The 13788-nt window shown below is 34.0% G+C and overlaps 2 protein-coding genes across 4 annotated transcripts; both read left to right on the forward strand.

Moving 5' to 3' along the window:
* Positions 1-438: 438 nt before the first annotated feature.
* LOC107037665 (leptin receptor overlapping transcript-like 1) lies at positions 439-5072 on the forward strand. Of its 3 annotated transcripts, none has more exons than XM_029126075.1 (4): positions 439-575; positions 2514-2588; positions 3025-3223; positions 4234-5072. In XM_029126075.1, exons 2-4 carry the CDS (start codon positions 2548-2550, stop codon positions 4345-4347), a joined length of 354 nt encoding a protein of 117 aa, XP_028981908.1. In that variant the 5' UTR covers positions 439-575; positions 2514-2547; the 3' UTR covers positions 4348-5072. The 3 variants fall into 3 exon arrangements, with proteins under 3 accessions (XP_028981908.1, XP_028981907.1, XP_015111809.1); XM_029126074.1 differs by having other exon boundaries at positions 479-567; XM_015256323.1 differs by lacking the exon at positions 439-575 and adding an exon at positions 583-1125.
* A 914-nt stretch (positions 5073-5986) lies between these two features.
* On the forward strand, positions 5987-13584 carry LOC107037733 (transmembrane channel-like protein 5). The gene is made up of 9 exons (XM_015256442.1): positions 5987-6213; positions 6285-6733; positions 8135-8286; positions 8375-8459; positions 8558-8706; positions 9757-10147; positions 11431-12113; positions 12983-13116; positions 13188-13584. The coding sequence occupies exons 1-9, from the start codon at positions 6174-6176 to the stop codon at positions 13355-13357; spliced, it is 2253 nt and encodes a 750-aa protein (XP_015111928.1). The 5' UTR covers positions 5987-6173; the 3' UTR covers positions 13358-13584.
* Positions 13585-13788: the final 204 nt, after the last annotated feature.

Genomic DNA, 13788 nt, shown 5'->3' on the forward strand with positions numbered 1-13788 from the left:
CCAGCTAAGAATTTATCGCCAAATTTCTGGATATTTACCGGTCTTGCAGGGGACTTTTAGGTGGCGTCCGTAAAAATTGTTCCCTGGGTGTACCGTATTTGCCGAGGGCCAAGGAAAAGCCTCACTTGAGGGAAAAACTTGAATTAGAGCGTTAACAAATCATTTGTTGCTGAACTGAATGGAATGCTATGTAAAGAACTTTCTTATGCATTATGGCTATTTGTTTTGTTTTATTTTATTATTTTACATATGAACTCATAATTGTAACGGTTGATGAAAAATTCTACATCGTTTCCAATTAAAATTAGAGAATGTAAAAATTGGACGATTCCAATGGTTCCATTCGGAAGCAAAAATCAGGAAATATTCCTATTGCTTCGAATGTCCCGCATTTCTCGCCGTCGCTCCATGCAAAGCCGCCCTTTTTTCTCCCTCAGTGTCAACTTCAGAAACAATGCTTGCTGGAGGCTGTTTTTGAGTTTACCTACGCCACTTTCTCGTGACTCTGTCGATGAGTCAATTTTCGTCGTTGATTGTCAAATTCATCTGCAATGGCCGGGATTAAAGGTTATTCGGTACAATTACCTCTCACTGAACGAGAGAGATTAAAAAAAAACATATTGTGACGACATTGTGCAATTCTCCATTTTTACGAGGATCATTATGGATTGTGCGGGCAGTTAATTTAATAGTGAAAACAATCAAGAATTCATGACAACATAACCTGGGGGATTAGATACACTCTCCGTTGTTTAGTCATAGCTTGAGATTTTGTTTACTTTAATTGTTGAGTGTCATGTGTTTACTGTTTCCAAAGAGTTAATCCTCTTTACTGCTTGGAGCATTTCATTTTTTTTAATTATTGAAAGCACTTGTTTTGTTCGCAGTATGATGAGAAGTATGAAATGTACCCAAATATAAATTATTCCAGGGGTTTTGTGGGCCATTCGATGAGTGGAGAATTACATAATTGTTGATGATTGTTTCTAGGACACATTCCATTCATTCATTATTAGTCTTAAACTTCATTACGAAAGTTTCACAGGTCTTGATGATGCCACTAACAGAATGTATTCTTTTTATTTTTCATGCGCTGTTTTGGTGGATTGATTGCACAACTACAGCGTGAGTAAATTAATTAAATTAAATTGAATTAATTTATTGTTTTCTGTTTGTAATAGTGGAGAATAGTAGAGGACGAGGGTTGACAAATTATGATGCACTGATATTTTTTTGTAATTTCATCGAGAGATAGAAGGGGTTTGGAGGGAAGTTTCGAGCATATTTTTCGTAAATTTCATAAAATACAGTTGAAAAATGGTCAGATCAAACTTCGAAAAAAGCCCCTCAAAATTTAAAGCGAATTTTCATGTTTTTATTAGGGGAGGTTGGGGTAGAACGGACACTTGACTTTTTTAAAAATGTTAATGAGGTGTTGAAATGTTGATGAAATTCAATAGTTTTTTTCAATACAAAGAACAATTCTTTCCCTTTGTGACGAGCCTAAACTGAGCTCAATTGATAAATTTGTTTCTGAGTTATGAATAATTTTAAAAAAGTATAAAGTGTCCATTTTACCCCACCCTCTCCTACATATTCATGCAATATTTTTCCGGAAATATAAACTTTATTTGCCGATGATTTTGCAAATAGCGTGGACATCAGTGGGTTCACAGAGGAATTTTAAGGCAGATTTTTCATGTTTTTGGCCACTTGGCCAATTACAGGATCAAATGTATTTGAAAGATTTTTTTAGAAGGACGTAGATTACGAGATATTATACCGATGCCGGATATAATTCAGTAGCGAAGTAGTCAAACGGTTGAAGTGAATTTAGTCTTTAGTCGAGTTTTCCAGAAATATTTTCGAATTTAAGGGAGATAGCGAAATTTTCATAATAACCTTTTTTGTAGAGCGAATTGAGTGCTATTAAAAATGTTATGAGAAAAATTTTGCTATCTCCCTTAGATTTTGAGATATTCATTGAAAACTGACCAATAGCCAAAATCGACTTAAACCGTTTGACCACTTCACTACTGAATTTACAATGTGTAAATTCTAAACTAATATTCAATGTAAATCATTTATTGTCTTTTTTCAATGAAAACCTGAAATCTAGAAGTTTTCAAAGATATTTTCTGAGTAATCCCGGTCGATTTGATTTATTTATTTCTATTTTCAACGGAATTCGTCGGAAACTTACGTTAAGTTTGTGATGACGAATTAACTAATTAACGTAACTTAACATTCAATGATGAATTCAATAATTACTTGGAGAAATGGTGGAATTTATCTTTGAAAAGCTATTAAAGAACGTTTTGAATGGGATATTTTGAGAGATAAAAAATTTTTTTTGATCGATGCTGTTATACCCCAAAATAACGTGAAGGAATTCCTCTGTTGATCTGGATAATATGAGGACACGGAAGTGGCCACATTCGAAACAAAACAGAGAATTTGTTTTTTGAACTTTAATTGTCGTTCAATTGAAGTTTTTCTCGTTTTTTTTGCAGATTGGTTACATTGGCATTTGCTGGTTCCATCGGAATGACATTTGTCATTCTGGGATGCGCACTTCCTACATATGCGTAAGTGAAAACATTATATTTCCCCTCAGGATCCAATCATTTTGGATCTATCATAGTTAAAATCGAATCTCGTTGGGCATTTAATTGAATTGAAGGAGTGGTGAACCGCGATAAGCCCAATAGGATCGCTATGCCACTTATCTCGGTGCACCACTCGACCACAGAATGACAATATTGTTATATCCAACGAAGAATAAAGGAGACTCAGGTCAATTAAATAGTTGGGGCGGTTTATTAATTACAAACGAGGTAATGCGATGTGTCGAGTACAAGAGCTCCCAAGAGAATGACAGAATCATGTTCCCAAAAGACAGTCGTTATCAAAGCCTCATTCAGGTCATTGACAATTGAATTACAATTCGAAGGGGGACAGGTAACAATATTAAATAATTTTCTCGGAAATGTACAATTCATGAGTGAACACCATTGCTTTCAGATCATGGTGGCCATTATTCGTCATTTTATTTTACGTACTCGCACCAATTCCAACTCTGATAGCGCGGAAATACACTGAAGACTCGGGTAGTAACAGTAATCCGTGTTTGGAGTTAGCCATATTCATAACAATGGGTATTGTTGTGTCGTCGTTTGCTCTTCCCATCGTTTTAGCACGAGCTCCAGCTGATGAAGGAACGGTAAGTGCTTGATTCATTTTTTCAATTCAAAATCATTCATTTCTTCGTCAATTAATGAAACCAAAAATAATCGATTCGTTTTATTATTCTTCTTGATAAAACCCAAGATATTTGTCGGAGTGAATTTGAACGTTATAATGTAACTTAACATTCAATGATGAATTCAATAATTATGTGAAGAAATAATTGAATTTAGGTTTGAAAAGTTATTAAAGAACAGTGTGAATGGGATATTTTGAGAAATGAAATTTTTTTTGATCGATACTGTTATACCCCAAGATAACGTGAAAGAATTCCTCTGTTGATGTGGATAATATGAGGACACGAAAGTGGCCATATTCAAAACAAAACAGGGAATGAAGAAATATAAAATAACGTCGAATACTCCTGAATATAATCCCCGTATATTCGATGCCTCACAGGTGTGCGGCGAAGAACAATGATCTGATAAAATCGAATCCACGGGGAAATAAAAACGTGTAAATTCGTTGCCTCTTGGCCAGTAACTCGAGGACTCTTCAATTACCTTCTTTATACTTTATACTCGCCTGAAACCTTCAGTATCAAATCTAACAGAGATCTTATTTTTTTAATTTTTAACGAAATTTGTTGCAATTTCCTCTAAGAACGTACAACTGGTCATCGCCCGAAGGCCTCCAGCCAAGTATAATTAAGTATTCTCATAAATCACGCCCGATAATTTTAATAGAAAAAATCTGAAGAGAAAAATTCAAACAGAAAAATTGAAATCTTTTCACTTTTGTAGAATTTTAAAGAAAATTCCCTAGAATGTGAATAAAATCCCAATAGAATTTCGAGAGAATTCCAGTAGAATGTTCTAGCGAATTCGTTAATTTTTTCTATTGAATTTTTTCATACGTAATAATTCATGTTAAAAATGATCGATGATGATTTTTTCGGCTTTTTGATTCTATGTTTTTACGTTCACTCAACGACCCAACTCGAGTCTATCGTAATAATTCCAAATGAATCAATTTCTCAAATTTCAGATTAAACCAGGTGCCTGTTATTTAACCCTAGCTGGTAACGTCGTAGTGTACTCGACGCTCGTTGGTTTCTTCATGACATTCGATCAAGACGACTCAGACTACAGTATGTGGTGAAGGACTCAAGTCCAACTGTACTTACTTTTCCATGGTAAGATATTGATGACACTCGATAAAAGAAAGCTAACTGAAGCAAACGATAAAGACGAATAAGAAAAAATTTCGCCGTAATAATCGAGGCATTACCGAGATTCCACGAGTGTACTCATACTATTTACTCTTTCTCCTTTATTTTGTACGAATTAAAAACGAAAACATTGCGCGAAAAGCACTGACTGATGGCTACGCTTTAATTTTTAATTACACTAAAAAATAGATAACAAATGGATAAATATAAATACCGGTGTGAAGGTTCAATGAAAAGGAGGAATTATCCAATTATGATTTTCTTGTACGTTAGATCGTAATTAGATGTCGCATAGTTTGTATACGACAATTGTCTTCACGACGATTCAACATTTTTTCGTTGTTCAATTGACATGAAGTTTAATTTTTCGTATACTGTACTAATCATGTTTACAGTTGTATTCAGCATTTTCTTCTCTTCTTTCATAGTTTTTCTAATCGAAATCAGTGGATTCGTATTCAGTTGAGTGATGGAATAGAAATTAGAGTGAGGAATTATGTAATTGAACAGTTTTTACAGGAATAAATGGTGGAATCATGGCAACTGATGAAGCAAAATAATGCAAAATTGTATTCATGAAATTATATCATTTTTCTCGATTTTCTGTGATGATAAGTTTTAATAAAAATTGAGAAACTATTGTATATCTCGAAAATTTGTGTTTTTATTTGGGGAGCATTTGTGGGGGTAATTGAGGGGATTATTCAATTGAATTTTTTTAGTGAGAAATTAGTTGAAATTAATTGAATTAAATTAAATGAATTTGACAATTTCTTCAATATTTTCAATCGGAAGTTTCGTTGCGTAATTAATGAAGATTTGCAATTTGCCGTGAGACCACTACTTTAATATGATGAGTCGCTAATGAATGATTTCAGGAGAAATTGATTGAGAAATTTTCCTCAGATTATAACAGGTTTCTCAATATTTTCGTAAAAGCATTATTAAAAATTCTGTATTGAAGCAATAAATCATCAATTCGAATTGCAAAAAAAATCGTAGAAAAACCAAGTGTTTTTTCTCAAAAATTCTATTGATTCTGTCGAAAAATGTGAAAATTTGAGATTTGATGAGAAGACGAGAAAAATAGAAGGAAAAAAACTTTTTTGGAAAATTTGAGCCGAAGAAATTCTAATAAAATATCTGAAAAGAATAAATTCAATAGAAATCTAATAGAATTGTCTAACGAATTCGCTAGGTTTTTCTACTAAATATTTGCGTGACATTTTTATTGAAGAAAAAACACGCTAAAAACGGGAATTTTTCAACAGAATCGTTGCAAAAATAATCGAATTTTCAATAAAAATTTAACTAAATATCCAAACGATTGAGCTAGGTGTTTTCATTATGGAATTGATAATCCTAAAAATAATAAAAATATTATTGTATTCATCCATTCGCAGGCCGAAATGCAAAACGTGAATTTAAACGATTTACAAAGCTTCCATTCGGCAGCAAAAAATTAATCCTATGATCGATGAAAGATTTTTATCGACAGGGGAGTAACCACGACCTGTTGTATCGACCTGAATCCCCAATAACCTTCCAAGACCAATATATGATGAAAGATCTATGAATCATAAAATTAGTTTTGTTATTCCACGTGAAGACGTAGCTGTCAAACCAGCATGACACAAACGGATTTGCCATTGATTAGTGTTTGTTATCTGATAACGTGATAGCGATCGATGCTTATCGCCGATTGATGAGTAGTTGACGTTCATCCCGAACAAATCAATTCGCGTATTAGGGAGAAATGGAGATTGTGGACGAGGACGTGTGCATCAGATCAGAAGGTACACCATTTTTTATTTCACTTTCTCGATCAAATCTGGGAATTGATCAATCGATCAATGATTTTTGACAGTCTCCGAGGGCTCTTCTGCCTGGAGCGAAGGTCAAGTGGCTCAACGAGGCGGTGCAGCAACTCGACGAGCCTCGGCCCAACGTTATCAGTCAAGACACACCCGGCATTTGCCGTCCAGGGCAATAGCTGTTCTGGGAAAGGCCAGTAATGCCACCTTGAAGCTTGTCAACCCCCAGGATGTGTCGCCTTCGCCGATTGGCAGCAGATCCCAGATCGAGGACAATGCTGAGACCATTGCGAGTCATCTCGAGATGCAGGAGGACCTCATGCAGAATGATCCCGTGTCTGAGATGAGGAGGTTGGAGGCTCTGAGGGACATGCCCCAGTGTCTCACTGTCAAGAGGTCCATCAGAGCCAAATTGACTCGGTCGATCAATCTCAAACCGACCAGGAGGGTCCTCAGCAGGTGGAAGAGGATGAAATACACTATGAGTATTTTTTTTATGAAGGTAGGGGCGGTTGGAGACTTTTTTTTTAATGTTAATGACGGGTTGAAATGTTGATAAAATTTGATAGTTTTTCTTTCGTTGGAAAGAGCAATTCTTTCCCCTTGTGATGAGCTTAAACTGAGTTCAATTGATAAATTCGTTTCTGAGTTATGAGTAATATTAAAACAAAAGTCTAAAGTGTCCATTTTACCCCACTCTCCCCAAATTCAAGGGAGAGTTCGTTGAGGATATCCAAGTATCTGACAGTTTGATACACACGTGTAAAAAATCGTATAGAAATTTTCTATAGGATTTTCGTATATGATATTCGGATATTTCTATACTGATATTTTTTATACAATTATTTTTGTACGATTTCTATAGATTTGATCCTATACTACCTACTGCCACATGTATAGAAACATTTCGTAAGGAGTTGCGACATTTCTCTACATTTTTCTCTGGAGTGTTTAGACATCTTTCGTATGAAAACAAAAATTTGCGCAAAAATTTTATGTATAGAAATAATTCGTATAGAAAGTATTTGTATAGAAATATCTGAATATCATATACGGAAATCCTATAGGATTTCCAGACGATTTTTTCATACGAGCCGATCCACGATAAATTCAACAATTTAGTCAAATTTGCCGATTAAATTGCGTGAGAAAATTTTGAAAAAATCATGAATATTCAGCGTCACTCAAATTACATTTTACACATCTTCATTATTTTTTAAAATATTCGTTGGTTATAAATAAATAAATCATTGAAATTGTTTAAACTTTCGGAAACCTAATTTTTTGAAGCATGAAAAATTATCGTTAGGCCCGGTTGCACCAGTTCCGGGTAACGAAAACATCAAATAAGGAAAAAAGTAAATTTGGATGTTCGATGGATTATTTTACCCGGGAGAGTATCTCAAATTTATCCCAGGAACAAAAAATAAAATTTAATCCGAAGGTTAAATCAGTGTTAATCCAAATGGGGCTGCAGGATAATTAAAAAATTATTCTTCGGGTTAAATATTGAAAAATTATGACCCCGAGGATTACTTTTACCCTGGGGTTCATTTAGATAACAGGGCTTGGCGCAACCGGGCCTTAAGATATTTAAAATATATTCTCGATTCTTTCAGAAACATTTTTCGGGTTATTTCACATGAATGTTGCAATATTTCATTTAAAAAATAACGAAATTAGCTGTGTAGGAGTTGAATTTGAAAAAACTAATTCGTAATTGTTATTGCACACATTTTTTTATAAATTTCCAAAAAAAAAATCTCTGTAGCTCAAAATTTGGACGCCCTGGACTATTTTTAACATTTTAAACGTCTTTCTTTTTGGTCTCAAATTTTCAAACGTTGAAATGCTTAAATTTGATAATTCTATTTTTTATTCAATTTCTTTCTCGATTTTCTAGCTATTTATTGCGATGAGGGAAGTCTCATCAACTATTGAGCTGTGGTACGGTGCAATTAAGTCAATCGAGGGACATTTTGGCAGTGGAGTTGCCACATATTTCAAATTTCTGCGGTGGTTGCTCATTTTGAATGTAATCAATTGTGTTCTTAGGTAAAATCGATTTTTCTTTTGAATAAATTTTTTTCGTTGACACCTGAATGTTCCTAAAACACGTCATTAATACGATTATTATTTCCAGTATGTTTTTTATTGTTCTCCCTCAGTCATTGTTCGCTACGTATGGAGATTCAACATTTAATTTCGGGGATTTTTTCATCGGAAATGTAACTATCGTTATTATTATCTATTACGTATCATTATTTGCCTGTTTATTTATTTTTCATATTTTTAGTACTACTGTTTTTAGTTCTTTTCATTTTAGGGTTTCATGGAGGAAACTATTTTTTACTATGGTTTTTACACAAATCTTACAATTGAAGCAATACCTGGACTTCAGTATAATATACCATCGGCCTATATTTTAACCATGATTTTCTGTTACATTTTTACGTTTATCCTTCTGTCTGTGAAGTAAGTACACATTTTTCTATAATCACAATCAATTATATTCTGAAATCCATTGGTTCTCCTAAATGTTCGACTCCACTCAGGTGATGGAAATAGAATGGATAATCATATCGATATAATTTACTATTTACTTTTAAAATATGCTACAGTTTGCATTATAAATTGAAAAATCAGTATTGCATTCCAACATAGTAACTAGATGAATTCTATTCAGTTGAATGTAGAATTTATTTGCAAATGAGCCATTTCGCAGAAAATATTACAAGCCTTTAATTTATAAAAAAAAATCTCAGCTGTTCCAAAAATTTTCCTAGTGCTTTCTCTCAATATCTCTGATTTTTGAGATAATTATAGTTGTCACAAGTATATTCACCGAATTTTCTAATTTTTTATCATTCTATTTTTCATGTTTTTTCATGAAGAAAATCAAATTAAAAAACTTGGAAAATTTGAGCCGAGGAAATTCTATAGAAAATATCTCAATAGAATAAGTTGCATAGAACATTGAATTCTATTGACTTTTTTATAGAATATTTTCTATTAAACATTTCACTGTACGTATGAAAGAATCGTATAGAAATTTTCTATATGGATTGCGTATAGACATTCTATAGGATTCCCGTATATCATATTCGGATATTTCTATACGAATATTTTTTATACGAATTATTTCTATACATAAATTTTTACATAAATTTTTGTTTTCATACGAAAGATGTCTAAAAGCTCCACAGAAAAACGTAGAGAGATGTCGCAACTCCATACGAAATGTTTCTATACATGTGGCAGTGGGTTGTATAGGATCAAACCTATAGAAATAATTTATAAAAAATATCCGTATATAAATATCCGAATATCATATACGAAAATCCTATAGAAATTCTATACGCAATCCGTACAGGAAATTTCTATACGATTTTTTTATACGTGTAGAATCGACCAAAAACTAATAGAAATTTCAATAGAAATCCAATAGAATTGTTAAATTTTTTCACACGTGTGCATTTGAATAGAAATCAATTATTCCACAATAATTAGAAAACGAATTTTCAGGGTTGCTCGATCCTACCGAAAATGTTATATTGAAACATCCGGTGGAATTCACAATTTATACGCAACGAAAATATTCTGTGGATGGGACTACAGCATTGCTTCATTGAAGGCAGCAAATCGTTGTCACCAATCCATCTACAGAGAGCTCAAGGAGCTTCTAGCCGAGTCCATCACCAAGAAGAATTCAAACTTCGTGAAACGACTGACGGCTTTATCTATTCAATTCTCAATGACAGCAGGGGTACTGGGTGCCATGGGAGGCACGAGTTATCTTCTTGGTTACCTCCTGCAAAATCATAAACCTCATAGTAAGGATTCTGCCTCACTGCTTATAGTACCTCTTGTGGTTACTGGGATCATGAATATTTTTCCTGTGATTATTTCACAGTTGGTAAGTTCAATTCAATCAGCATTATTCAATAATTTCGGGGAATAACAACAATTATTATTGCTCCCCTTCCTCCGTTTAGAATAGAATACGTTGTAGCAAAATAAGAAATAGAAACAAGACAGTTCCAGAAATTAACTGGAAGAGACGAGATTACGCTCTGTCTACAACATTTTTTCACCTCTGATAAGATTCTGCTCTGTTCATAACATCTTCGCCTTTAACAAGACCAGTAGCTCTGTTAAGTGTGGAATTAAATTCAGTAGCGAAGTGGTAAAACGGTTCAAGTCGACTTATCTCCCAGTAGAGTTTTTGAGGAATATTTCCCAATCTAAGGGGGATAGCGAAATTTTCGTTACCACATTTGTTGTAGCTCTCAATCGGTTCTACAAAAAAGGTTATAACAAAAATTTTGCTATCTGTAGCTCTGTTAAGTGTGCAATTAAATCCAGTAGCGAAATGGTAAAACGGTTCAAGTCAACTTATCTCCTACTGGAGTTTTTGAGGAATATTTCCGAATCTAAGGGAGATAGCGAAATTTTCGTTATCACATTTGTTGTAGCTCTCAATCGGTTCTACAAAAAAGATTTTAACAAAAATTTTGCTATCTCCCTTAGATTCGGAGATATTCATTAGAAACTGGTCAATAGTCTAAAGTGACTTGTTCCGTTTCACCACTTCGCTACTGAATTAGAGGGTCTCAATATCTCTCTATATTGTAAAAATGCAAATCGACTTTTGGTGATTAATATTTGATGCTCGAAATCAGGGATAGGCAATAATATTAGATTTTCACAATATTAAAAAGGGATTATCTCCTTATATTGTTCAAAGTTTAAATATATTCAACAAATTTAAAATATTATAGAATTTATAAGCTACATTTTTCGATGGACGGTGAATAAAATATTTGATAATATTGAAATGTAATTTTTCAGTTGACAAGCTAATTCTCACTTTAGGTACTTGATTTCCGATTATCCAAATAATCGTCAATCTTCCTACCTAAATTATTGGTTGATATAATATTTCGAAATTTGAATGTACAAATTGATGGCTACTTTAATATTTAAAATTTTCAAGATTTATGTTAAAAATTGACAACTCCACAATTTAACGGTAATTATGATTGATTGGTATGCCTCTCACTGCTCGAAATTAAGGGTCAGAAATGAAGTGTCAAAATAAGGGTCGCGAGGGTCTGATTAAGGTTCACAAGGGTCAGAATAAGGATCATGGGGGTCATATGGAATCCTATAATATGCAAATTATGTTCATCATTGCAGGTAAAATTAGAACGTTACAGTTCGAAACGTAAATCCCTCTTCGTCAACATGATAAGAACCTACACAATGACAGTAGTGATCATAGGAACATTGCTGGCATATTGGCTGACACGAAGCATGTACTACTGCTGGCAGACTGAGCTCGCCCAAGAGATCTATCGTCTAATAATCTTCGACTTTCTAGTCTTCACCCTGGGGAGTTTCATCATGGAGTCCCTCAGATATCAGTTGTCCACTTTCTGGAGTGAAGTTTCTGCCCCGAAATTCGACATTGCCTTGAACACCCTGAACCTCATCTACAACCAAATTTTATTCTGGGTTGCGTTCTACTTCAGTCCACCTTTGTCGTTGGTCATGGTTGTCAAGATGATTTTGACGTTTTATATAAAGAAATTTGGACTTATGAGGCATTGCGAACCACCCTCGACCCCCTGGAGAGCTGCCCAGACTCACACGTTGTTCTTGGCACTGGCGTTCTTGGGGATGACTGGTACCCTCACTGCTCTGGGATACGTCATCACCAGTGTGGAGAGCAACAGCTGTGGACCTTTCAGGAATTATCACTACACGTGGCATGCCATCATCGAGGAAGTGCTGAATTTGGGGAGGGATAGCAGATTGTGGACTGTTATATCGAATTTTGCGAGACCTGGGGTGGGAGCTGCCATCTTAATTGTTATGATGTGAGTCCAGAAATTTCACAGATAAAGTGAGGGGCACATACGAAACAATTTAGTAGAAAAATCTCCACGATTTTTCGGCCGTACTTTTTATTCAATAAGTGATCGTTTTTTTTTCCTTATCGGTCAGTTTATTATTTAGATGTCAAATAGCACTGACGGTTCGACCCTGATTCTGGGTGCTCTTCAGCGTAATTTTACAAAAATCTAGCGAATTTGGTAGATAATTTTATGGGATTTCTGTTGAACTTTCTATTAATTTTTGGCAGATTCTACTGAAATGTTCAATAGAAAGTCAATAGAATTTGATTTTTCTACATAAGTTATTTTATTGAGATTTTTTTCCCTAGAATTTCCTCGATTCCAATTTATCTGTTTATCAAGAAAAATCAAACAAAAAAGTAAAAATATCTCAATAGAATAAGTTGTATTGAATTCTATTAACTTTTCCTATAGAACGTTTTCTATTGAATATTTGAATGGAATCGGCCAAAAACTAACAGAAAATTCAATAGAAATTCAATAGAATTGTCTAGCGAATTCGCGAATTCAATTTTATAAGTTTTTTAACTTGTATATCAGTATGACAAATGCATAGAAATACTGTCAAAAAAACCGTAGAAAATTAATCCCCAAGAATTTCCGTAGAAGAATCGAAATCTATTGAATTTTATTTTAATTAAATATTTCGAAAAACATAATCTTCAAAAAAATTGGCAAAAGAATAATAGAATTATTCAATAGGAATAAAACAGAATTCCAATAGAATTGAAATTCAATTTCTCAAAGAAGTCGTTAGGGTTTTTCTATAAAATTTCTTCATACATTAGGAAATGGTAACAACCACAAATCCTAATTCTTTTTAATTTCAGAATGACAGTTTATTGTTTACGTGCTAAAGCTCAAGCCAGTAGAGAAATGGTGCAGATACTCAGGGAAATGCTAGTATTACAATCCAGAGATAAAGACTTTTTACTGAATGAATTCTCGAAAGTAGCTGACGAAGGTGAGTATGAAAGTAAATCCCACATTATTCCTCTCATAATTTTACCTAATGTTTATCATATCCATTTCTAGAGTGGTTGAAAAGGAGGACAGCCAACGAAAATCGTCGCAGCGTCGTGTCTCCTCGACAGTCCGCCAGTCTGAACCAGAAGGTCTCAAGTGACAAACGTGACTCCACGAACTTCGAGGCATCTTCCCCGAATTGTTCCAAGAATTACGTGACATTCGATAACGAGTATTGAAATTGTGCATGAGAATTATCATGAATTATCGATCTGCTGCAGATCACTTGCTCACTCTATGCTGTATTTGTATCACGAGTCTTCCAATTATGTATGCCAAAGTATTTGTATTATCGAATAGACCATAACCAGAGTTGATTAATAAGACGTAATAAAATCATTTTCATTGAAGATGACTGTAATCTCCATACAATTTCTAGAGAATTTCAATAAAATTTTCTAGCGAATTCGCCAAGGTTTCCTATTAAATTTTTTCATACGTATTATTCAACCACTTCATTCAAATCTGATCAAGTGACTCTAGGACTGCACTGTTGCTATGGACACAAAACATCCCTCGCGCACCCACCGCTGAGCTAAATATCCACAATATCTCCCGAAAAATGTACGAAACGTCTGCAAACAATTAAAAAAGTGTCGGAATTCTCTCA

This window comes from Diachasma alloeum, unplaced genomic scaffold, assembly GCF_001412515.2.
Source record: "Diachasma alloeum isolate Michigan unplaced genomic scaffold, Dall2.0 Dall_scaffold_00269, whole genome shotgun sequence".
NCBI lineage: Eukaryota > Metazoa > Arthropoda > Insecta > Hymenoptera > Braconidae > Diachasma > Diachasma alloeum.